The sequence below is a fragment of the Meleagris gallopavo genome, chromosome 22, assembly GCF_905368555.1.
Source record: "Meleagris gallopavo chromosome 22, MGAL_WU_HG_1.1, whole genome shotgun sequence".
NCBI classification, from domain to species: Eukaryota; Metazoa; Chordata; class Aves; order Galliformes; family Phasianidae; genus Meleagris; species Meleagris gallopavo.
The window spans coordinates 2,678,959-2,704,782 of NC_139425.1; the positions used below are offsets into that span (position 1 = coordinate 2,678,959).

The 25,824-nt window shown below is 43.8% G+C and overlaps 1 protein-coding gene across 3 annotated transcripts in view; it reads left to right on the forward strand.

Moving 5' to 3' along the window:
* Positions 1 to 4,636: 4,636 nt before the first annotated feature.
* The window catches only part of TRPC4AP (transient receptor potential cation channel subfamily C member 4 associated protein), a 31,442-nt gene continuing 10,254 nt past the window's right edge, over positions 4,637 to 25,824 (forward strand). For 2 of the 3 annotated variants that reach the window (XM_010722277.3, XM_031556516.2), the window contains exons 1-11: positions 11,522 to 11,689; positions 12,807 to 12,935; positions 13,198 to 13,314; positions 14,626 to 14,683; positions 15,806 to 15,861; positions 17,128 to 17,256; positions 18,303 to 18,504; positions 20,542 to 20,730; positions 22,380 to 22,522; positions 25,023 to 25,154; positions 25,686 to 25,744. In XM_010722277.3, the coding sequence (XP_010720579.2) occupies positions 11,537 to 11,689; positions 12,807 to 12,935; positions 13,198 to 13,314; positions 14,626 to 14,683; positions 15,806 to 15,861; positions 17,128 to 17,256; positions 18,303 to 18,504; positions 20,542 to 20,730; positions 22,380 to 22,522; positions 25,023 to 25,154; positions 25,686 to 25,744 (1,367 nt within the window). In that variant the 5' untranslated portion in view covers positions 11,522 to 11,536. Of the gene's footprint in view, positions 4,816 to 11,521; positions 11,690 to 12,806; positions 12,936 to 13,197; positions 13,315 to 14,625; positions 14,684 to 15,805; positions 15,862 to 17,127; positions 17,257 to 18,302; positions 18,505 to 20,541; positions 20,731 to 22,379; positions 22,523 to 25,022; positions 25,155 to 25,685; positions 25,745 to 25,824 lie in introns of those variants that run through there. The other variant, XM_085241209.1, reaches the window with a different exon arrangement.

A 25,824-nucleotide genomic window follows, 5' to 3' on the forward strand; every position in this document is an offset into this window, starting at 1 on the left:
CTGAGACTACAAATCTCTCCTCTGTGATATACTCTGCGTTTTTTCACTGGCCTCATTATACATGTGTGGTTAGCCTGAAAGGTCTGTGATTTGGTAGGAAAACCTTGTGATTCATGAGGTGAAGGCTCAGATTTGTAGATTTAGCATGTCTATCAAGCATAAAGGATGGCTCAGCGGAAGGAGGGCACTTGTGATATGGGGAACTGCTTCCTGCATGTGTAGAATCAGCATGAGTCAGTACTACCAACCTGAAACTGGTTTAGTAAGCATCCAGGTAATGTCACCTGCAAACTGAGGTGTAATGTGGACTAGCAAAGGCTCCATTTACCCTGCAGTAGTGTGTGCTCTCTTCTTCAGAACCTGATATGCTTTTCCTATGAAATTTCCTCATTTCCTTCTTCTTTTAAACTTCCCCTTGGGGCCTCGCTTGTCTAACTCCACATCAGCCAGTTCTAATAGTGAAGTTGGCCTCCAGGTGGACCTGCTGAGTTCTGCGTGTAATAAGGGCAGAGTGGGAGGTGACTTGGTTTAGAATGAAATGCAACTCTCTCATGGTGCAGGAAGTTCTTAAGCTGCTTCCTGGAACAGGAAGTGAGAGTTTCTTGTGATCCTTCCTGCACTGGCAACAAAGCTGCACTTCCTTTGTTGTCTCAACAGGTGAAAGGCATGAAAGTCCTTGGTGTTTGGCTGACTTGGCAAACTCAAACCATTGCTAGTGTCTGAACAGATGGATGCGACGAGCAAAAAGAGCAAATGCAGTAGGGTTGCAAAGAGGTTTTTATTTTTAAATAAAAAATTTTAAAAGGGCAGAAAAAATGCTGGGCTTTCTCTAAGCCTGCTGGGTGGCGAGCAGTCAGCAGCAAGCACTGAGAAGCCAGAATCTGTCTCAGAGAAGCTCTAAGCTGGCAGTTTGAAGTGGATGTGTGGATGGCTTATGAAATGGTGTCTCCTGGCCTGTATGGAAGCTTTTGCACGGATTGTACCTAAAGCAGCCAGAAGAATTGTTCCCCCATGTGTGGCAGCCACTGCTGCCTCAGTGCTGTTTATATTACAGCTGTTTCTCAAGTGACTAAAATGCACCCCTGGCAGCCTGGGGACATGACTGGTTTGGCTTTGCATCTTTTTTTTTTTTTTTTTTTTTTTTTTTTTCCTCCTCCATGTTTTGTCTGTTACAATGATGTCAATCTGGCACATAGTGTGTGGTTTTCTGAGTTGTATTGGAGCCTTGGCTTTCTTCATTTAAATGAGCCAGAGGTACAGGACAAATAAATCCTGTTTGGCCTCCAACTGGCTAGTAAAATACTGAACTGCAACTGAATCAAGGCTCAGACTTTGCTGGGGTAGGAACACTGATTCGAGGAGCTCTTCTCTCCATCACTAGTGCTATAAAGTTACATGAAGCCTGAACTTCTACCCCCGATGATGGAAATCCTGTTACAGTTGTGAATAAACTGTTCTAAGAGGCCCTTCCATCTGTAGACAGGCTGAAAGCATCAGTGACCTCTACAGACACTTGTAGCTGTGTACTTCTCTCTTCAGTTTCTCTGGGGCGAATGCTGCTGCTTTAGAAACAGTGCATGCAACTGTTGGCATGCAGGTATTAAGAGCAGAGCACCCTAAAACTGAGGCATTGTTGGATCTTAGGCTAGTGATTCCTCATTGCAACCATAAGGCTGTTTCCTTTCTTTTCCAGCAGTTCATAACTCACACTATTCTCTGTCCATTTCCAGAAAAACAAAATACAGGTGTTTTCCAATAGCTGCACGTGGTGCTTGGTCCTTGTTCTCTTTCAGCACTGCTCCCCCCACAAGCTAGATGAAAATGAAGACCTTCAGGATATGTTGCAGTTCACTAATACGGTGGATGGATGCTAACCACGGAATTTTGTTGCCCTCACCTGAGGTTCCAGTAGCAGAAATGTGGTAGTAGCATTAGGAGGTGAGACCTTACCTCAGCACAGCTGGAGCTGGAAGAAGTAACCTGGACACAGCTGTTCTGCTGAAAGTACTTAGATGGATTGTCATCAGTTATGGGACAGAATAACACAACCTTAGTCTTGGTTTGCTCCAGCATTTTGACAAGTCCTGTTGCCACTCCTTCCAGGAGCCTCACAGTGAAGGACATCTGCCTCTCAAAGAGCTGGCAGGTCTCTTCCAGTATCTTCCAGCAGAAGGGAGAACTCCAGTTCTCCAGTTGAACAATATGGTGAGCACTTAGTCGTGTTAACAGAATGCGGGGTTTTGTCAGGAATCCAAAATGAGGTGAGCATAAAACACAGTGGTGGGGTTGTAGAAATTTTTGATGGCTTCCAAATGAGGCAGGTCAGAACTGGGTCCTACCTACTGGGACTCCTGGCAGCTGTCAAATGCTGGAAGGAACCTGCAGTTTTGGTTTGAGTTGTGAAAAATAGCATAGAAACCAGAGTTAGCACTTGCTGTTGATGTTGCCTCTATTTTTTTTTTTTTCCTATACTGTAGGCAGCCTGCAAAGGCCAGAGCCTTGGCCAGACCTTTTTGAGATATTTCAGAAGTTACTGTTTGTAGTTGGAGAGGCTGTGGATGTGGCTGGATTGACAAAAGGTCTGACAAACATCTTTTAGTGGATGTAAGCAAGGATAAGAGAGAGGAAAATGAGTCAGATCTCTGCATGAATTCCAAATGGCAAAAACCTTTGCTAAAAAAGCAACGGGGGAGGGAAGCAGGGAAAGCAGTAACAAAGCAGACTGAGAGCAGCCTTTTGTACCTATAAAGTAGTGAGTAAGTGAGAAGAGTGCCATGTTTGCATTTCCTTAAATGGTTTTCTGTGAACAGCAATTTATCTGAACAGCAAGTCATCCATTAGCAGATCATGGTTTCTATAAATAAGTGTGATCAACACATGCTTCATCGTTATTCATAGTGGTGACTAGTGATATAAGATGTGATGCTATAAAACTTCAAAATACTTCACCTGGATCTCAAGACAATACTGGTTAGGCAGAATTCTTAAGCATCTTGTTAATCTCTGTTGTCTTTATTCCTTTCTACCCATTGTTTTTTGTATGACAAGGGCAAGTTAAAATAGAATATAAACTGAGGTTTGTGTTTAAAGTGGTTGCAATTTTGGCACCCAGATTGTGTGCTGCAATCCTGGCTGTCTCTTTAAGAACCCCATCTGGGCTGCTCTGCTTGGCAAGAGGTAGCAGCTCTAGAAGTCTAAAACAGGCTGTAGCAAGCAAGGGATGAAGGTAGCTACTGGTGATGGTTAAGTTCTAGGAGCTGCTGCCTGTATGTGAATCAGGAGCTCATTCTTAGGTGTCTGCCTTTGTAAATTGGTGTGACCTCTTTGATTTGTTTCCTTTATTAGCCCTCAAGTATTTGTAATGTTTTGCACTTTCTTGGCAGTTTGTGTGAATGCAATTGTTTTTTTTTCTTTCAGGGGCAGAGCAGGTTTTCACAAAAGTCTGTCTTGTGGTCTGTGCTGTTCATATGGTTGTGAGTTGCTGTTTTGTCTTAGACTTGATTCAAGAAGCTCCTTGCGTGCTGCACTGTGGATTTTAGTTCTGTGTCTGAATTGCTCACCTCAGCTAAGTTCACAGGGAACTGGGCTGCTGTGCTGACCAAGGAGCTGTTTCCTCTGTCCTGACTGTTGTGGTGTTGCACAGAGCAGGGCGCTGGGAGCAGGGCTGGTAAGCAGCCTGCACAGCATGGTCAGGGAAGGTTTTTGGACATCTGCACCATTACCTTGGCTGAGTATATGAGTTAAGCTACACCTGAGGGTTCCCTGCTGTTATTTATGGCATGGTTGCCCGCTGCTCATGATGATGATGTTCTGAGGGCTGCAAGCCAGTGATTACAGGACAGACGTAGACCTGTTGGAGTACATCCAGAGAAGGGCCAAAAAAATGATCCATGGAATGGAACACCTCTCCTATGAGGACAGGCTGAGAGAGATGAGGTTGTGCAGCATGGAGAAGGCTGTGAGGTGACCTGAGAGCAGCCTGTCAGCATCTGAAGGGAAGCGACAGGAAAGAAGGGGACAGACTCTTCAGCGGGTCTGTGGTGATACAACAGGAGGAAATGGCTTCAGGCTCTGGGAGGGTAGATTTAGGTTGGATACAAGGAAAAATCCTTTACGGGGAGGCTGGATGCACTGAACAGGTTATCTGGTGTGGCTGGTGCCCTGTCTCTGCAGACTTTAAGGAGGAGGCTGGATCGGTTCCTGGGCAACATGATTGGTCTGTAGGTGTCCCTGTGCACTGCAGGGGAGCTGGACACCATGGCCCTCAGAGGTCCGTTCCGACCTAAGGATTCTATGACTCAGACACGTGACGACGCGTGGCAGCTTTACCAAACGTCCTTGGAGCTTAACTCAAGCGCCTGTTAGGCCCGCAGCGGAGGAGGGCTGTTAGCTAAGCCTGATGGCTCGCTGCGGCATCTGCACAGCCGCCTCTGCTGCATTTACAAACGCACGCTGGGGCAAACGCCCGCTCCCACACACGACCCCCCCGCCGATCCGCTGCCACGCTCCTTCCCGGCACATCGCGCATGCGTACAGCGCCCCGGACTACATTTCCCAGCATGCTCCGCGCTCAGCCTCTTCCCGCAAAGCGCGCCGCGCCCGGAAGGGGGCGCTGCGAACGTCCCTCGCGCCGCTCCGTACAAAGCGGCGGGGGAGGGGGCGCTTCCTGTTTGTCTCGGGCCGAGCGGGGCAGCGGCCATGGCGGCGGTAGGCCCTGGGCCCGGCGGCCGCCGGCGGCGCGGAGCCCCCACCAACATCCTGGAGCAGCTCCGCCACGGGCAGCTTAGCGGCCGTGGGCTCACGCGGGGGGCGCAGGTACCGCCGGGAGGGCTGTGTGTGTGTGGGGCGGGGGGGCGGGCTGCGCGACCGCGGGCCCCGTGGGGCGGGCGGAGCTGTGTGCCGCTGTGGGCCTGCACGGGGCCCGGCCGTGAGGCTGCGCTCCTGCGGCTGCTGGGCCGCTCGGGGATCGGCTTCGTACCGGGGCGGGGGCAGGGGCAGGGGTAAGGATAGGGGTAGGGGTAGGGCAGGCCGCCTGCGGGCTCCTCTTATCCCGTCCTTCGTCTAAGTGGGGAAAGGCCGCAGAGCCGTGCTGGGTTCTGCGAGGAAGCTGATGATGGTGGGAAACGCTGAAGAATGAAAGCAGCTCCTCCACCCTGGCTGCTGCCTATCGTGTGTGTGTGTGTGTGCGTGTGCTGCTTTCTTAACGAGCCGCCCCGGGTTTTGCACTGCTCGTTTCTTGTTGCAAACAGCAGTCGGTGTTTCTTTTAAAGGTGCAAAGGTAGGAAACGGAAACGTGGCGTAAAGAACTTGCTTTTTGGTGGTCGCTTTATTAAGCTGACAGTATCTTAAGTTTTAAAATGTGGTAAAAATGGGATTTAAGTGATTTTTCATTAGTTCAGCCATCAGGGTGTTTTCTTTGATTAAGTAAGCTTCTGAGCAATTACTGGGAGGATACTTGCTCATTCGAATCAGCATCTATCCTTAAAGCTGTAGATGAGGTAGGTGGAAGAGGCAGGAGGTGATTTTAAACTGCTGCTCTGTCCTGGTTCTACTGCTTGCTCGAATGCCAGTTTGGTTAATATTTGAGAAAAAGCACACTGCTTGCTTGGATTTAACCCTGTTACTCTCTGTTTTACAGGCAGCTATTTCACTGGGGTTGTGTTAGGAAAGCATTCTGCAGGCACAGGCTATGTTGTCTCACCAACCTGCGTCTCCGCCTCTGTGCTCTAGGCTCCCATAGCAATTTAAGCCAAATAAACCTGTAACCATGTTGTGCACCAACATGAAGTGCTGGGCTGTTGTGTCTGCTCTGGGCTTCGTTTAACTTGAGAAGCACAGTGTTGTACCGTGTTTTAATTCAGGGCTGTTAGCAGTTGTTTGAAATGACCACAAATGACCAGACTTGAAGAAATTAAGGAGGCTTCTGCCAGTTACTTCCTCCTTCTCTCAAGGCCCGAATTCAGGGTGGATTTTGTTGCTTTTTAGTTTGTTTTACTTTATACATTTCACTGTGTCTGTACTGAGCTGAGAAGTTTTCAGGCTTGGGCCGTAGGGCTCCGAGTGCTTCACAAATGTGGTAGGAATGCATTTTTGAATTACTTAGACTGAAGGGGAAAAAAAACCAACAAAACTTCTTGAATGATTTTCAACTCTGTGAATTGTGCCTTTGTACTGTTACCTTGAAGCAAGTCTTTTGTTTGTAGATCTAAATTTAAAACGCTTTAACCTAACCTTTAAAGAAGCACAAGGCAGTTTGGGGTACTTTAAGTCCTATTTTTATCAGTGTTTATCAGACCGTTTTCCTCTTTTGACTCCTCAGTAGCAGTGTGGAGCCCTTGAGTGGGGTTCTCAGCTCATTTGCTTTGAAAAGCCTGAGAGCACAAGGCTTCTGAGCTGCTGTGTTTGGTCTAGAAGAAAAGTCAGGACAGTGCCCTTACTGTTCTGTGCAGGGAAGCTGTTGCAGGCTGTGTGAGCTGCACATCTGGTGTCCTGTGGAGAAACTCTTTTCCAGCACTTACTTCAGAGAGATTGGGAAACGCCATTGCTTGTTGTGGTTCCTGCCATCTGAGCCCTGTTCTCCCACAAGATTGGTGCTACTTCAGCATCTGGTCTCTGGGAAGCAATTATTCTTCTTCTGTGGGCGACAGCAGACTTGCTTTGTTTGTAATGAAGCTTTGAGTACTGATTTTAGGTGATCTCAAAATCTCTTTTGTATGAGGAAAGCAGCGGCTGGTTCTTGAGATGGTAAGGATAACATTGACAGGCATATGTCTGGAAATTCATCGGCCTGATCTTACAAGGACGTGAAAATAATTTGGACAACAGCTACGTCAATATCTGGCAGCACCGAGGCCAGCTGAATCTCTACAGTCTGGATCTTTGCCACGTGTTCCTGCTGCTCTCACCTACCAGAAGTCACCGTGTTCTTGGCAGCTGGCCTGTATGCATTATTGTTAAGATGTTAGATGAATGAAACAGGTTTTAGTAAACATTGCCATTATTTGTTCCTTTGTAGCCACATTGCTAGCATCAGTTGCTGCCCTGGATGTGAGCACCAGTCTCTGTTTCAGATTGTATAATCTCATATAAAGGCTTGCCCTGGTGCTGAGCACTGAGCAAGTGAAAGGGGCTTTTCAGGTGCCAGTAAACAAGCAGTAGACTGACTTTCCAGAAGTGACACGCATCTTATAAGGAAAATATTACTTGTGAACTGGTTGGCCTGTGGTGCCTGTCCTGGCACAGCTGTGCTGTGCACAGAGGCACTGTAAATAACACATGGCAGGGTTTGTGTTGCAGTGAATGTTTTGGTTCACCTGACCAGGCTCAAAGCAAAGCTTCGTGCCATCTGCAAGAGGACAAACACCTCATCTGCTGCAAGCAGGCTGTGAAAAGCATGTCTGTAACATGAAAGCAGAAGATATTTACATGCAGCAGTGTGAATCCTTGTAGAGAAGCAGTATAATAATGGATTAGCCAGAGATTTGCTGGCAAATTAGCATGCTTCTGGTGCAGTCCCAAGAGCAGATCGTCAGCACTGGTCTCACACTCACAGGACTGCCAGGCTTAGCTGAAACAATCAGAGTGGAAAAGAGAGTCCATTTTTCCAGCTCTGTCTCACAATCTGCTGCTCTGAGGTTCTGCTTAGCAGTGTAGTCCGTATCCACTTTGAACTATTTTGCTGTGAAAGGAAAGCATTTTCTACCTTATCATGCAGATTTCCATTTCCTACTATTGTGAAATCTCTGCATATATTTTGTTTTCTAACCAATTTTGTTTCCTCCTGACAACGACGACAAGTGGACGTTCACGTGAATATAATCCACTCTAGCAGCTCTAATTGTATTGCTCTGAGCAGGCTTACACCTCTTCAGGAGAGCACAGCCAGCTAGTGCTGGACGGCTTGCACTGGCTTTTACGTAACAGGGAGCAGAGCTCTGTCATATGCTGGAGATGATGTTGAGAAGTGGCAACGTTAGTCTCTGGGAGTGTTATTTTGCTTGACTAAAAGTGAGTGGGAGGAAAACAGTTCCTTGCTCCTGCCTTTTCCTAGCTATCTTTACATGTTGTTTGCTTTCAAAATGGATTAAGAAACTGGCAGTTTCAAGGCAAGAGTGATCACTGAAAAGTTAATATTTTACAATCTTATTGATTTATTTTTTTCTCTGAGCATGAAATCATCAGAATAAACACTGGTACCCTGTATTAGTTCTGAAGAGCTGCTGCTGAAGATCTGCTTTGGAGTTGTTCTGCTCTCAGAGGGGGTTGTGGATTTTGGAGGTAGATGACGTGTGTCTCATAGAACAGCTCTTCCTGCAGACACGGGGTGAAGCTCTGCTTTGGGGTTCACAGGGATGGCTGCACCAAGCTGGAAGCTGCAGCAGGGCCTGTCCTTGTCACTGTGCCTCCAGGTTTGTCTCCTCTTTTGGGATGTCAGGAGGAAGGTGGCAGGCTTGGGCTGGGCTTTGCAGGAGCCGTAGTGTTGGAAAGAGTGATCCACACCTCGGGGCTGCAGGGAGGCTGGCAGTGGGGATTTTTGCCAGCTTCGTGCCACCTGCAGGGAGTTGCCTTTACAAATAAAACATTGGGGCCTCTGACATGTTCTTACCCAGAGCTGTGTGCCAAAGGCCCAACAGATAACTGGCAGCTGCAGGCTTCAGCACTTTTTCCTAAAGCACTTCCCAGAATTGCTGCACGGGCCTGAGGTTGTACGTCTGTAATGCTGCCTTGTGAAAACAAAGATGGGGCAGGGGTTAGCCTGGTGGTTGGGTGTGCAAAGTAGCAGGAGGAAAGAAACAGATTGGCCAAAGGAATGTTTGGTAGTGACTGGGAAGGAAAATGCAATAAAGAGAAGAAATGACTGGACGGTCACCAAAATTGTGAATAATCATTTTCCTGGCAGTGTGTCAGAAAGAACTTCCTAAGTCAGTACTGTGGGGAGGAAAATTAAATATTTAATTGCACAAATATTAGTTTCCTGTTCTACAAAGATGCAGCCTAAAAGGCTTGGCAGAAGGGATATAGAAAGGATTTGGTTTCCTTCTAAATGCATAGAGGCCATGTGCTTGTATCTGTCCTGTGAGATCCACAATATTTGCCCATTTTTTTTTCTCTTAAACTTTCTGAACATGGGAAATGTGCATTTACACAAAGGATTGAGACAAATACTGGGAATGGAAATTTGGCTTTTTTAGAGACTTCCAATCTTAGCTTCATCCGCAGTTGCAACGACCAAAAAAAGGGACTAAAAAGAACCCCAAACCTACAAATAATAACATCTGTCACAGAACGAGTCCTTTAGTGGTGTGAAGGATGCCTGGGCACCTGAGTTAACTGGTTTTGCCTTTTCAGATGTCAGCCTCACAGAAAGCACTTTCCTGTAATGACTGCTGAGTAAGACTGAAACATTTGAAGTGTAAAATGGGAAATAAAGCATACAGAGGCTTCGAAGCTATCATCACTGCAAGAAGCTTTAGACAGGTAACAGGTGTTGCAGCACGTGGTGCAGCAGGGACTGTGCCTGGAGCACTGCAGTCCTGCATGGACACGGCAGCAGCCGGTGCTGGGGAGAAGGGAAAGGGGAGCTAGGCTGATAGGGTGTGCGTTCAGGGAGATAGGAGCACAGGGCTGCTTATGGTGTGGTGAAAGAGAAGGAATTTGTTAGTATTTGTGGAATGTTAGAAATTGCTAATGGATGCCCTGAAGAAACCCAGAAAGATTTCTAGCAGGAAGAAGGAGAAAAAGTATGTAGATTTGTCTGCGGTCTCTTTGACTTTGTGTTTAATTCTTCCTGTATATAACTGTATAATGGGAGAGTATTCCTTCTGTAGCTGTAGGTGCTTGGGTGATCTCCTAGGAACTGCTGGGCTGAAGTTCTCTGGGAGAGGCTGAAGAGAAGTGCTGTGCATGCCCTCCCTTGTGGTGCTGGGGGGGCTTGATGCTGCATTTCAGCTCAGTGCCTAAATCCTCCTGAATGTCTGTGCCCTTCCAGCAGAACCAGGCTGCCTCAGCTTGGAGCAGGAGGTGGCTGGGACAATCCCACCAGGCTGGATGGTTGGCAGATTCAGATAAGGTCTAACTTCACAGCTTTCCTTTGGAATCCCTCAGGTATACTCTGCAACTGTCCAGCAAGTGAAGAAGAGTTCGAGGAGTCATGTTTGGTTGGGTTTCACCTGCTTAGGTGAGACCAAAAATGTGTTGGAGAAGGGAATGGAGCACCACTAATCCTGATGGCTGCTCACTGATGTCTACCCAGAGACAGTGAGGAGAAAACCAACTTCACTTATAAGGGAAAACTGGTGACTTGCTGCTGTTACAGAAATCATGAGGTGCACGTCTTAACCAAAATGGTTCCAAAGGAAGACAACTCCAACAATTTAATTGAATTTGAATCCATCCAGGGAATCCAAAATCTTCGTGTTGGCAAATATAGCCCCGCCACAATGGAAATACTCAGAGCCAGGGCAGCCTCGTAAAATGGGGACCACAAGCTGGAGTTTGCAGCAAAACCAAAGATGGATTTTAAATCAAGAGAAGAAAAAATTTCTCTTGCAAAGCAGAAGATGAGAACAAGGAAACATTTACTACAGTCTTTCAGAATTTCAAGTCTGAAGTTTTCTGCAGGTTAGCACAAATACATCAGCTGGGGAGAGGAAGAGCTGCTAGGACAGAAATGAGAGTGGAGATCCTGCCCCAAACTGAGAATTATGTGTGTGGTTAACAAATGCAACACTAAGCCCAGAACTGGGCTTTATTAACGCTGAAGGGCTTTTGGCCACTCTGAGGGCTGGGTGCTGTGTGCTGTGCTGCACCCTGGAACCTGGTGCTGCAGCCCGTGTCCCTCAGTGTTGCCTGCAGTGTCTTCTCCATCAGCTGGAGCCTTTCCCTGCCATTCTTTGCGCTTTACCCAGCAATTAATCTGGTTCTTCCTACAGCTCGGTGCTGTGTGCTCCTCCCACGCTGAGATGGGGCAGTGGCAGAGCTCCTTGTGCTCTGGGTGCTGCAGGGGGAGGGATGGGGATCTGTGGCTTCAAAGGAGCTGACCCATTATTCACAGCCCAAGTGACGCAAAGCCATTTTGACTTTCTGGTTTTGCCCTGCTGTTTCTTGTAGGAACGGCCTCCATGGAAGGAGCTCTGCGTCATTCCCCAGCAATGCTGGTTGATGGCTCTTATTCCAAGTTGGAAATATGAGAAAAGTTGAAAACTGAAGAGAGCAGCATATGGGCCAGGCTTGTTCATACTGCTTTGATCACCCCTTGTAACAAGAAAAACAGACCCTTAAGAGCCCTGAGATTCTTTAAGTACCAATTTGAGTATTTGATTTAAGGAAAAACAAACAAGCCCTGTGTATCTAGGAAGGTAAGAAGGGGGAGGACTCATAGATGCTGCCAGTCTGAGTTCATCGTGACAATTTTCTGAATGTATTGTATACTGTCTTAAACAGAGAGAAAAGAGTTAAATTCTCAGAAATAGGAGTATATTTGCATATAATTGTGTCTAATCAGGAACTGAGCAGCCCTTTGGAATTGTTCTGAGGTATGGCTGAGAAGGATGCCTGGGCTGAAACAATAAGGAAGGAGATTTCCTGGCTGCAGCTTGGAACAATGAGCATGGAAGGAAGCGTGGAGTTAACCAGGGATCAGGGAGTGACTGCAAGACAGAGCAAGGGCAGCTTCCAGTGTGGGTCTGGGGTAAGAGAAAATCCACTAGCATTGCACTGAAATACGGCCCTGCTCTCCCTGGGGATTGGTGTGTAAAACATTTTGCCAGAAGTCTTGCTGGTTGGACATCTTGTCGTTGTTGGCCATTACTCTCTGTACAAAAGTCAGTCCTCGTTGTAGGTTTGTCAGGTAGTTCTGGTGAAGCACCGTTAAGGAGAGGGGTTACATTTTGGTTAGCATTAACTGGACTGGGGGACTTCACAGAGGAGTTCCTCCTTCAGAGCATCTGCTGGATCACCTTGGAAGCCTTCCTGCTTTGCAGCGTTTGCTGCAGCTTCTTTGAGTGGAATGTTCATCAGTGTTGTGCTGCAGCTTGATTTTTTTTTTTTTTTCAGGTGTAAAACACTGTGATAAATATTGAGGATTTTTGTATGTTTTGAGAAGGAGGAAAACTGGAGTTGTTGGCAAAAATGTAGCAGCAAATGCTGAGATGTTCTTGGTGATTGCAGCCTTCTTCCTGAGTGATAACACAGTGCTGTTTCCCTGCTGGTGGAGGTGCTGGTTGCCACTTATGGCCAGCCCAGGACTGCGGGAGGAATTCTTACTGTGGTGTAGATACGTTCCTCAGGAGCATGCTTGTCAGTCCTTTTGGTCTGGGACATTGCTATGACCAGTAATGGCTTCAGGGAGTTGGCTGAGGAGGTACTCATTACACACTGAATGGGAAGAGGGATGGAGTCTGTCTTCATTGCATGCTCTCTACTTCAGTCTCATATCATTTTTGACAGTGTCAAGGTCACCAATTTCCTCCTCCAGTGATTTGTCAGTCACAGGTCTACTTGTGGAACTAGATGAATGTGATCCCTCTGAAAAACGTGATCAATATAAAACTGTGGGGTAGGAGTAAGTATTCAAAATAGTAACATCTGCTTTCAGGCCTGTCCTACTTCAGATACGTTAACCATCTGTACAGTTCTGCTGCCAGCCCCGGATAAATCCCTGCTTGGAGACAGGGGCCGCGTTTTGCTGTGGTACTGTCTACAGCACACACTTTTTTGTGCTGTTCCTGTATTGTTATTATGGACGGATTGTTTTCCTGAGTGTTACACATTGGACACGTGGGAATTCCATTCTTCCTTTGTTGCAGATCGCAGAGGCCTTGTTGAAGGAAAGAGATAAACAAGCAAAGTGGAATGGGATTCCCCTGCTGTTACAAAAGCTATATGAGCATAGCCACCCAAACAGCGATTTCTCCCAGTGCCAAAGCATCTTAAAGGTAGTGTCTACCACGTGTTCTTCTGGAGTCCATGTGCTGTTTTGTTGTTACTTTCTTTAAAGGCTTACTTTAAATATGCTTACTAACTGTGGTTTTTGGAACTGTTTCTCTGATTGTACCTGTGAATTGAATGTAGATAAGAGCTAGGAATGCATGTAATTATTAGCCACTAGATCACATGGATGCTCTGTGGAAGTTGTGTATATGCAGATGAATTTTTCTTTATGAATCATCTTTTTTTGTTTTTGTTTCTTGCACGCAGGAAATTTCTCCACTTCTTTCAATGGAAGCCATGGCATTCGTGACAGAAGATAGAAAAGCTGCTCAAGAGTCCACTTTCCCCAATACATACACGTTTGACTTGTTTGGAGGAGTTGATGTAAGCATGGTTTATTTGGTCTGTTTTGCTGTGTTTTTTGGGTTTTGGGGGGGAGGTTGGTTGTTTTTCCAAAGATTTCTGCAAAATAGTTGTGCCATTGATATGTCCATAAATGGGATCTTTGAGACTCTTCTAAATGCAATCTGCAGAATGATTTTACTGTGTTGATGTTAACCATTACAATTGTGGCTATTCTGCCCTGTGCTGGTGAGGCTCCACCTGCAGTACTGTGACCAGATATGGAGTCCTCAGTGCAGGAGAGACACTTCTCATCTTACATAAAAGACTGGATTCTTTCTTCAGGTAGCCTAATGAGCTATGAGACCTGTAGGATATTAAGAAATGGTTTCAAATGATTTCTAGTTGTAAGATTAAGTACTGCAGTATTCAGAACTACTGAGAATTTCATTTACCACTGAAGGATGTGTGTGAGGACTTTTTAAGCACATTAAGTGTGCTCTGTTAGCAAGATGATCTGTGTTTATTGTTGGCATGCAATGCACACCATTTCATCTATGGAAAAAAAACCCACAAAACTAAGGGCTGCTAGGTTTATGTGTAGATGTTTTGACAATTTATCTTTTGTTCTGTTTGTTGCAATTTGGTGTTACACAGATACCTGAGTCTACTCAAACTCACAGTCGTCAGCCGCTGTGATCTTAGCTTTCATTAGAAATGTCTGGCTTGTGTTTTTCAGAGGACTGACTTTTTGGTTTTTGCAGTCTCTTTGCTGATTCACTCTTATTACAACAGCGTGCCTTTGTTTCAAAAACATCTATTTAGGATGGATTGTTCTGGAAACAACGCTGGCTTACTTGCTAATGTCTTGTCAACTGAGGACAAAGTTCTTCAGCTACCCAATGAATTTGCAGCATAATATGAAACTGCTTAAAATGATACTTTTTATTTTTAAAACAGAAATCGTGGTGCTTCCTGTTGAAGTACATTTGCTACAAGAATGCAAAGCACTTTTATTTTAATACTTTGAAAATTGCTAAAGGTTCATTATTTTGGGGGATGTGTGATACCCATCCTTCATGTTACCTGGTATGTGAAATTACTTTCTTTGTAGAATCACATGCTTAATAGTTTGCCATAGGAAGACTGTTTTATATAACTGTTATTCTTTCTTCAGGGTAACACAGCTATTTCTGTTAATTTTGACACAAGTGTTGTTTTTTTTATTCTGGACAGTGAATCTTAGTGATTTCAGCAGAGGTGGGACTGAGTTTGGGTTTGTCACCGACAGATTAATTGGCTGTTTGTATCCCAGCTATTACTCCCTTTATTCTGTGTCTGTTGTCATTTCAGCTTTTAGTAGAAATTCTCATGAGACCAACTCTTATGACACAGAAAAAGAAACAAAAAAGTAAGTAAATAGTTGTGCTGCCTTTTCCTTCGTTCTTGCTGTGTACCCTTCCTGAGACATGAGCTGTTCCATTTTTCTGTTGCTCTTTTCTCCATGCCAGGGATTTCCTGTTCCAAAATGAATCACTGGTTTCTTTATTTTCTGTAGTGCTGATTCACATTGGGATTTAGGATACTCATCTGCTGCAAAATGAAGCTCAGGAGTATTCATGTTATCAGCATAACTTTTCTCAATGCAGAAAATCTACAACCACTGGAAACTTTTCATCTTACTGTGGCTGTTAACTGGCTGCTGTTAACAATTATTAACCCAGTAACATTATTTATGTAATAGGATTTGTATGGGTTGTAAGCTAATGAAAGCTATGCTGTTTTCCTAACCTAGACATAGTGACTAGTAATTTCCAAAATGTTGTAAAGAGCATTTGTTAACGAGGAGCAATGGATTCAGGGCAGCTTTCCTGCTGGAGCAGCTTGAATTTAGTGTTTTCATTTATGTTGTCTGTGATTCTGTTGGTTCCACGCATCCCTTCTGAGGAAATGTCATGCTATGTGCCATGCCCATCAGCCAGAGAACTTCAAAGGTGAAATGACTTGAGCTTGAGGCAGCTCCTGTACGTCTGTACCAAAAATACATCTTAAATATTGAAGTGCTGGAATAAATAAGATTGAAAGTTTTTCTAACAATTCCTGGTGCTGCATGAAGAAAACCACATGAAGAGGCACTTTTTTTTTCCCATGTTTAATAACTGGAATTAATAGTCTGTCAGCAGTTTTTCAGTTGACAGACTTTTAATTTCTGATTTCCATCTCCCCTTTTGAAATCTTGCTTACACCCTATCTTTTACTTGCGTGTGTGACTAAGCTGTGCACTAGACCTCAGGTACATCTTATTGTCTGCAGTCCAAGGCAGAGGTGAGTAGTGGTTGTGGAAGAAAGCAAGCAAGCAGGGTAGGTAGTGATTCTTCCTCTGTTTTTTCTTCTCCAAGCATTTGCAGGTATGATGTAAGCCAGCACTTAGCCTGAAATTCTTGGTCTTTTCATTGCTGTTCATATCACTGCTTTGGATGTTGGTATTCTTTGTCAGCATGAGGCTAGCAAATGTCTGTTTTCTCCTTTGCAGTAAGTGATGACCTCATCAAGGACTGTTTAAGCATACTGTACAACACGTGTATATGTGTAAGTACAACTGCTGTAAAAAAGTTTCTTCTGGCCTGACCAGTTGTGTTTTATATGAAAGGATTGTTTTATACTTGATAACAGACCCTTCTAGGCTTAATTTGAACTTACTCTGAGACTTTTCATTGCAGTTCCTTTTGATAAAGACACAACTATCCTATATTGTCGATTATTATTCATATATTTTGTTTTCTTAGGCACGTTGTCAAGCTTAACTTCTCTTGTTTAGATCTTTGAGTATCCATGTTCCCATTAGAAAGTTGTGTCAAGCTTCCTAATATCATGCATTCAAGCTTAAAATTTGAAACTGGGGATGGAAGCCTGCAGTGTAACCCAAGCTATGTTGCATCTTGTTCAGTAACACTTCTGACAAACACTTTAAGCTCAATTGTGCAAATTCTTCATATACTAAATATCAGTTCAATTGCCAGTTAGTTGATGGCAGATCAGTGCCAGCTATAGAAGGGCATTGCCTCTCATTATGTTTACAGGAAACATCCTCAGCATTGTTTACTTAATCACACAGTTCATTATGTCATAACCTAGGGAGCATTGTTTAATGGAAAAAAAACAAACCAAGAACGTGGTTACTGGGCTGGAGCTCTTCCAAAGACAGCAGCTTTATCTCGAGAGTTTGAGTACTCTGTATCTGAGTACAGAAAGGAGAACAGAGGGAATGACACTTCACTTGACTTACACTAATTTTATTTTTCTTAAACCAAAGCTAATGCAACTTTTGCAAACTGAGCAGTTTGAGAGCACAAAAACTAACTGCAATGAAGTGTGTGGGGACCCCAGAAGTTACCCTTCAGCATGCTTTAGTATGACTTTTCTGTTCTTTGCTAGATTTGTTATGGCTGACACTGGATTCTGGTTGCTGAAAGCAATGCTGATTGTTTAGGAGGAATTTGAGGGCTGAATTTTGCACACTGTAAAATGGAGCTGACAATAATTTGTATGGGAAAATAGAGGCAAGCCTCTCTGATGTGTTTCCAGGCATGCAGTGTTTACTCTTGGCTTAAGCAAGTAAACAACTCTGTTCTGAGAGCCTCCCATCCTGGAGTCTGTAGTTTTTGCACAGCCCATTTTAACTTCAAACAAGGGTTGGAGTTACTTTTGATCACCATAAACACAGTGTTTTCTGGTCGCAGGAGCAGCTCATTTGGTAACACAGCCTCTAAAAAACTATTCTGTGAGTGCCTGTGCCATGTGTGACTCATCAAGGTGGGTTCTGACTCCGGGTCTGTTTGTGCTTCTCCTTTGTAGACGGAGGGAGTCACGAGGCGACTGGCAGAAAGAAATGACTTTGTGCTCTTCCTGTTTACACTGATGACAAACAAAAAGACATTCCTACAAACTGCAACGCTCATTGAAGATATCTTGGGAGTAAAAAAGGTTTGTTACTGGTTTCTTATATTTGTGTGGCTTTTCAGACCAGTGGGGAAACGCAGCAGTTTCTTTGAAAATAGCACTCTTAAGATAGCATTCTTGCTGCCTGTAGCTTGTTTGCAGCATGACTGTTTATACCAACATTATCTTTAATTACAGTTCAGACAGAAGCCAAATTATGTATGTGGCTACTTGTAATGGTTTTGCATGACTTGCACGGGATGATAGCCCTTTCCTTCTAATTACACATTGATTATTTCTATTATTTCTGCTGACTTCTGGAAGACTTCTTGTACTTCTCTCTTGCCATGGGCTTTGTCATGTCTCTGAGATTACCTGAGATTGTTTGCTGCAGGCTGGGGGAACAGTGAGGAAGTGGGGGAAGGCAGTGAGATCTTCTGCATGAAACAGGTTTTTGAGCCTGCACTGAAATACTTGCTGTTGTCATTGCAACTTAGTCCCTTGATGTGGTGCAAATAAAACATCTGGAGTGTAACCCTGAGGAAATGTACCTTATTTGTTAATGTGGAGAGGGTCAGGGCCTTGTAGCTGTTGCTGGTTTTGCTTTTTTGTTTTCTGACTGAAGAGGATATTGTATTTCCCTAGGAAAGAAACTATGCTAATTCATCCGAACTTAAAAGTTAATGCTGAAAATGGTTTCAGTGTCATTTCTGTGTCTTTTAATGAAGAAGACTGGGGGGAAAAGAAAACTAGGAGTCAGTTGTCATCTGTGAGCCTTCAAGGGACTGCAGATAGAAGCAGAGAACAAATTTGAAACTTAATTTGTGAATGCCAGTGATTTATTAAACAATTTTGAAGAAGTCGACGCAGCTCAATGTAGATGCAGAAAGAATGGGTTCTTTGAAGGCTTTAAGGATGCATTTGTATCCTTCTGGAATTGATAAACATAAGTGATGCCAGTTGCAGATGCACAGCTGTTTTCAAACTCTTGTCATTGCCTGTTTGCTTCTCTTTTACTGACATGAAGATGACATGTTCCCTTATTGAATATCATGTGTGATTTACTCAGCAGATTATGTTGTCTCTTCCAGGAAATGATACAACTGGATGATATTCCTAATCTTGCAAGCCTTGTGTCCAGTTTTGATCAGCAACAGCTTGCAAACTTCTGCAGGATCCTTGCTGTCACAATTTCTGAACTTGACACAGGAAGCGATGACAAGCACACACTTCTTGCAAAAAATGCCCAGCAGAAAAAAAACTTGGGTCCTTCTCGAGCTGAAGTTAATCAAGGTAATTGTTATGTTGTGAACAAATGCAGAAAAATGACAACCATTTAAAATGTAGCTGTTCTTGATGTCAGATCTGTAGTGTGTTTTTAGCAGATGCTGAGAATGATATATCTTTAAAAGCATTTGTTTTTATTTCCTTTCTTTGACCAATCTCCTAGAAATGGTCTTTTCAGGTAATGAAACTTTGTAGCTTTCACTTTTGTATGTGATCAGTAATTGGATCAGTTGAGTTCTGTCATTTTAGCCCTCTTTGATCAACCGAATTGGCTTAAGATAATTGGATTTGTTTTCTGTTGCTTGGTTGTTGCCGTGGCCTTTCCTTTAGCATCTCATTAATTTCATGTCCCCCTTAATTCCTGAACTGAATCTCTACAAGCTTTGTTGCTGCTTTCAGAGCAGTCCTTTCTCTGATTTTTCTCTGGCGTTGTCATGAGCAGGATGTCTGTCTTTATCAACAAGGAAAGTATATTTGATGTTAGTCACGTTGTCTACAATTACCACCCCAGCCCTTGAGATCTGTGGGTGTAATCTGAACTTAAACCTGGGACATAGTGCCTATTTTCTCATTTTACTGTGTAGAGATGCAGAAGCCTTGCTTAGAGGCGCAAGTCCTGAACCTTCCAGGCAAGATACTTGAATTAAAATATCCTCAAAGATGGAATCTGATGTTTTCAGCTCTTCATATACTGAAAAGCTTTTGAGCTTCTGAAGCAGGCATTTCTGTAGGCTTATGTCAGGCCATCTCAGGACTCAAATAAATAAATAAATAAATAAAAGAGGGGTTTGGGGAGGGCTTGGAGCTGTTTCTCTCATCTGCATTCCACATTAGCCATGAGCGATAGAGTCTGTTTGTAACCACTGCCTGATCTGGAGCACATAGTGAGAGATGGAGAGCATAATATGGCAGACAGAAGCTGAGAAACTTCAGAGGAGTGTATTGTCTTCTGCCCTGTGATCACCAGAGCTTGCTTGTACACAGTAGTGGACATATGTTGGTGTGGGTGCAAAGATTAATTTAAATTATTTGAACAATAAGCTTGGATCCTGCAGAGCTGAGTTCACCCAAGCATATGTTTAACTAACCATTTCTTGTTTGCACAGTCAGAACTGTGTGTAAGATTATAAAGCATATTCAATTTTAAAACTTTTATCAGGGAGTTTATTCTTTTCAAGATGGTACCAGTGGGCAGAATCACAGCTCTTAGCATAGTGTTGATGGCTAAATTCTTTGTGTTTTTCTACTTTATTTGCAAGTGCAAAGGCTTAGACATATGTCTGTAATGAACAGGTCCTGCAGTTATGATTCTTTGAAAACACTGGGACAAAATGTACCTCCTGACACCTTCCAAGCCCTTCCCCAAAGATTTCGCAGACTGGTGACTTCTGGCCTTGGACTCACTGCTCTTTCTAAGGGTGCAGTTCTGCAATGATTATAATCCTCCAACTTGGGGCAGGTGTCATGTGCTCCCCTTGTGTTCTGTTCTGTGGTGAATTAGCTCAGGAAACTAATACATAAAGAACAAAGCCTTTCCCAACCAGGTACTGAACTGAGTTGGTTCAGTTTGCTCTGAGGCAAAGGACTGCAGGAGGTAAAACTTGGAGGTGGCATTGTGCAGAGGAAGGGGGAGGTAGAGCTGGCCCTGGAAGGGCTGCTGCTTTGTTTCTTCCTGCTTATTTTTCAGCCAGATTAATTTCTTGATACTGGCTCTCTGTGGGCTGGAAAGCAGCAGTGCTGGCAAAAGGGAATTGGCCAGAAAGAAGCAGTCAGAGTAGGGTAGAGCTACTTTTTATCCACTGTAAGTCTTACATAAACCAGGTCAGTGCTGAATTATGCCTAGGGTGTGAATGCTGTCTTCCAGTCCTTAACAGGAGAGTGCAATCAGTCTTCAATCTTTGGATCTTTTCAACTAGATGAAATATGTTTCTCTGTCTCCTCCATATTACTAATGCAGATGTTTTGATACTTGATGGTATAAAGGATTTGACAACTGTTGTATTGCTGATCCTGAATCACCGCAAAACAATTTTTCCTTTCCAGCTACGCTTCTGAATATACCAGGTTTCATTGAACGATTATGCAAACTGGCAACACGGAAGGTGTCTGAAACAACAGGCACCTCCAGCTTCCTCCAGGAGCTAGAAGAATGGTACACCTGGCTGGACAATGCCCTCGTCCTTGATGCATTGATGAGAGTGGCAAATGAAGAGGCAGAGCAGAGCAGTACAGGTATCTGGCCTGCATTCCTCTAGCCATCACTAACTAATGCGTATTTTGTCATCTTCAGTGTTTGTCATTTGGTGCTTTTCCTTTCAAATAGTACCAATTCTGTTTTTCTTGCATGAAATACTGAAATATCAGCATTTTGGTCCAACTCCTGTTTTGTTCTCAGGTAGCATTGATTTAGTATTCATGAGCTAAAGTTAGTGAAAAGGGAAAAAATATTCCTTTTCACACCGTTTATCTGTAATCCTATACACCCCCATAACTAATCTCCCTCGGTGACAAGAACACGTCTGATAAGTGGGGTAAGTGACTTTACCAGGGTTTGCTCTAACACTTATGCACATGGAACTCATTTCATACTTCACACGAAGCAAGCAACCCCCTCTTTCAGAAGGAGAGGTAGCTCCAGCAAGGTGGGCTCAGTTGGTGGGGGAGCTTCTTCCAGGGGGCTCTGCTTAAGTGTCAGTGCAACCTTAAGAGTAAGCTATGAAATAAGGGCCTGGTTTGTTTTTTCAGTGTTACAAAAATGCCAGGTATGTCTTATTTAACTCAGAGCACTAACTAATGAGATCAGAGTTATTTCCAGCTTTTAGTATCTAAATATTTGCCTTTGTGCTTAGAAAGCTTAGCCTTAGAGGCTTTTGTCACGATCCAGCTTCGTTAATTTTGTAGAAATTATTAAAAATTCTGAGACATACACAAGAGAAGGATGGGAATGTTCCAGCAGCAACTTGTACGTACCTTTATACCCTTTGGTGCAAACTGGGACTGCTCTGTAGTCTGAAATGAGCTTCAGAGAGCGATTTTGCTGAGGTATGCATAAACGTGCTCAGTTGCAGCTCTTGACCCACAACATCAGTTAGCAGGCAAAGCTAGACATACTTTCCCAGAATACTGTCTCAGTCTTCACTGACTTGTGGCTTAGGGATGTATGAGTCAAAGGTGGTGTCTGTGCTTTTTAGCCTTTGATGGTTTCCTTCTTCCATGTTCTTGTCTACTGAATGTTTCTTCACATGGCTTCAAAAAGCACTCGCACTATCCTCTAGCAGGCTGGTTTGCAGCTTAGTTATGAATGTTATAAAGACCTCATTCCTTTTTGAACTGCAATCTGCAAGTTTCACTGTCCTTATTTACTTTATCTGTGTCACTCACAACTTCTGTGTTTTCCACTTGAAATTGTGGCATCCAGTTTCTGCTTTTAGCAGTATAACAGGACATGAAAATGGCTTAACTGTGTCCTAAGTACATAATGGCATTGAGGTACAAAATGCAAGTAGATTAATAGTAAATATTTTGATGCTCTCACCCCTATTTTTATTACCTTTTCTTTCATGTTCTTTCTGATTCATTGGTATACTAATTCATATTAGTTGATCTTGCTTATTTTAATGCATATGCTGTTATTTAGCTTATGGAAAAATTAAATTTTAAAAGTCAGACTTTCTCCTAAAATTTCAGCTGTATTTTTCTCCTTCCCTTGCATTTAATTTAAATTGGCTATTTGTTTTATGCCACTGCTTTCAGTTGAGAAGAGGATTCACGCAGGCACGCTGGTCTTACAACTGCTGTGTTTTGAGTGTAAAAGTAATAACTGTATCAAATCCTTTCCTGTTGAAACTGCCTCAGGCTCACATCTTTGCCATCTTGTTCAGAGTCTTCCGATGAGAGTGGTTTGGCCAACACCTCAACACGAACACAGCTTCCACAGTCTATGAAGATCATGCACGAGATCATGTATAAACTGGAGGTGTTGTATGTTCTCTGTGTGTTGCTCATGGGGAGACAAAGGAATCAGGTGAGTATTTGTGGATGGTTACATGCAGAAGTCGATATCCCTTTAGACTGAAGCACTCATTAATTAGGTCATGGACACAGAAACATGAAGGGCAAAGCTCAAGGCATAAAGCTGAGAAGATGTACTTCAGTTTTGCCAGTTCTAGGTGCTTCATAGCAGTCCTGTTCATTCCATTTGCATTTCTTGCATTTGAAATGAAAAATAAGTAATTTGTTCCCTATCTCATGTAACTCCTGGAGAATCTATCATCACAGCATGGCTGTAGTTGGGTTTTAAACAGGTCGAAAGCATATTAAGGAGGGAAAGGAGAAGCAATCTATTGGTGCAGGTTTCACAGATTTCCAATGCTGACAGTCTGCTCAGCTTAGCTGAGCAGCTTGGAATAGCAGGGCATTGGGATGCCCTAAAAACTGGGAGAATCCAGGGTTGTTTTTGTGTCCTTGATGGGCTGTAGTATTAAGCAAGAGTTAGCTGTGTTGGGGGCTGTTGCTTGAGCACATCTATTGTGCAGTTTGTTCTTTGCTAGTAACCTCTTACCCTGTAGGAGTCATAAATGCTTGTCATAGACAATCCTTTAAATATATCAATTTGAATTTAAAGTAGAAGTGTATTTGTGGTCCAGTTCTGCAAAGTAACTTGTCTGTTCACTGTGACCCTAGAAAGGGATACTCTGCGTTAGAAAGAAATTCTACATGATAGTAACCAGAGGAAGTATGCTGCTGAAGTAGTTAGCTTTGAAGCTGACTCCTGTTTTTATTTGCTAGAAAAACTCCTTACTCCTCCTCTGCCCTCATGGGAAGTGTTGGGGTAAAACTGGCTTGTGGTTTCTTCTTCTCAGGAGATTGTTCAGGACTGGGTTTGAATTGCATGTCTTGCATGTTCCTATTGTGACAAGCAATCAGCTCTTTTACTTCTGCTACAGAGAGCCAAACTGCATGCAGCAGAAAGCAACAGAGCAGTTTGTGTGAGGTGGGCAGCGTCGGGGGAAAGTCAAAGGAGTTTGAAGGATGAGTGTAGAACAAGGATTGTCTTGGCATCTCTGCATTGAGTAGTTATGTGAGTTTGGTTCTGAGGGGCAGTGGCTGTCATTCGGGAGCTTTGTCCAGCTGAGTCTGTGGGAAAAAGTCAGCAAACTGAAAGTAAACCAAATGCATTTCAAATCAGGAAGGTGTCACTTGGAATGAGCAGTTATGCTCTGCGTGGAAAGGAGCAGGTTCCTGAGTTAAAGCACAGTGAGCTCCTCCCACAGCAGGGGCCCAGGCTCTTGCAGGCAGCTCCCACGCTTGCACTCACCCTGTTGTATCTGTGTTATGCTGGCTGCCAAAAGACAGGCTGCAGGAAATGCTTTGTCCAGACTCCTCAGAGCTACTTCTGCTGGAAGCTTGTGACTTGGTCGAGGTATTATCCCTTGCCTTCAGATAAGGGAGCACAGAGGGACTCTGAGCTTTGCAGTCTGTTGGGGTGGTTTGGATGAGGTGGGAAGGAGCTGGACGCTTCCTGTGAGGTGATGCAGAGGTTCCCAGAAGTGGGAATGCAATTTCCAAGTCGATGGAAGAGTTTGTGGCTATAGCCAAAAGGAATGCAGAAAGCCCATTAGTTCTGCTGCTGACAAAAAAAAAAACCTGTAAAATAGCACTGGCTTTAATGCTTTTGATTTGTTCAGGTGTTTGAGGAAGTAAAGCTGGAATGTTCTGCTTAAGTACTGCTAGTTACAATCCCACGTCACAGGAGCAATCTAACTTAATGTTCAGGTAACTGTACAGGTCTTTGCTGCGTGGAGCACTTCATTCTTACAGCTTGTTGGGCTTGGCTGTCCTGTGTGATTTCCTTTTGCAACACATACCAAGGGACACTGCTTGTCGTAGGCCCCCAGCTGCTGAGGATCTCACCTTGTATTTTTCCTCCTCATCATCATCCAGGTTGCTTACATCAGAAGTATCAAAGCTTGGACTATAGTTATTTAACAGCCCTTCACACCATGGTTATTGGTTTACACGAGTAACTGTAGTTTGTTTCAGATGCACTGGGTGTGGGACACCACAATGTTTGAACTGCAGTGTGATGGTATGGAAAGCTGCCCACTGCTCTATAGGTTGTGTGAACAAAAATTGTATCCATGCTTTCTGTTGTCTTCAGAGGGCAACTTCAGCTTCAGCTGCGTGAACGAGAAAGGCAGAGGATGCTCAGAGGGTGACTGGCAGCAGAATGTATGCAGCTTAGTTTTGTGACGCAGAAGTTATGTATGAACATATTTTCAGTGGGTTGCAAGTGATCTCCCAGTGTCCAAACAGTGATTAATTCAAATCCCAGCTTTTTCCCAAAGTATGTGTTCTGTCTGTGCCCACCAGGCAGCACACCATGCTGAATATCTGTGGTACTACACACTCATGTTGTTTGGCAAAGAATTTCCTTTCTCTGTTTTCAGAGTATGATGTGTTTTCTGTGCTGTATCTGTATATGAGGCTGCAGTGAGTGAATCCTTCCTTCTCTTCTTTTCCAGGTTCACAAAATGATAGCAGAGTTCAAACTTATTCCTGGCCTCAATAATTTGTTTGACAAGCTGATCTGGAGGAAGCATTCAGCATCTGCTCTTGTTCTGCATGGACACAATCAAAATTGTGACTGTAGCCCAGTGAGTAAATTCTTAAGTTCTGTCCAGATTTTGATGTTACTTACCATACAAATCTGAGAAATTGTATTGAGTAAAGGAATGCCTGTATAATAAGCTTAGTGAAACAGTAGGACTCGGGTTTTTTGGTTCTTCAAATTATTGTTTTCACTGACGTCTTCATCTGTGGTGTATTGTAGCATTTATCAGAGGGCAGTTTGGCTTCTCCCCTCTCTTCTGTATTGGAAACTAAGAAAATGTTCATTCTGTGGTTCCTGGAGGCCAAAGCTAGGAGAAGATGAAATAATTGCTGATGGGTCTAGCAAGGAATTAGCTGTTACATGCGTTGTCTTGCTGGAAGCCTCCAATTCTGTTTTGTTTTTGGGAAGCCTGAGAAGTGCAGCCTGCCCTGTTTATGCAAATCATTTGCTCTGCTGCTGTCCAAATGGGTTTGGTTTGGGTGGGCTTCCAATTTAGCTGTTTCATGTCAGCCTAATGATGTCCAAAAATACTGAAGCAGTTTTGTTGATGTTTCTTTCCTCTTTTTTTTTTTAGGATATCACTTTAAAGATACAGTTCCTGAGGCTTCTTCAGAGCTTTAGTGATCACCATGAGTGAGTATGAAAAGCTGTGGTGCACTGTGGCTCGGTGGTGTTGTTTGCCTGGTTGCAGTTACAGCAGGTGTCCTGGGCAT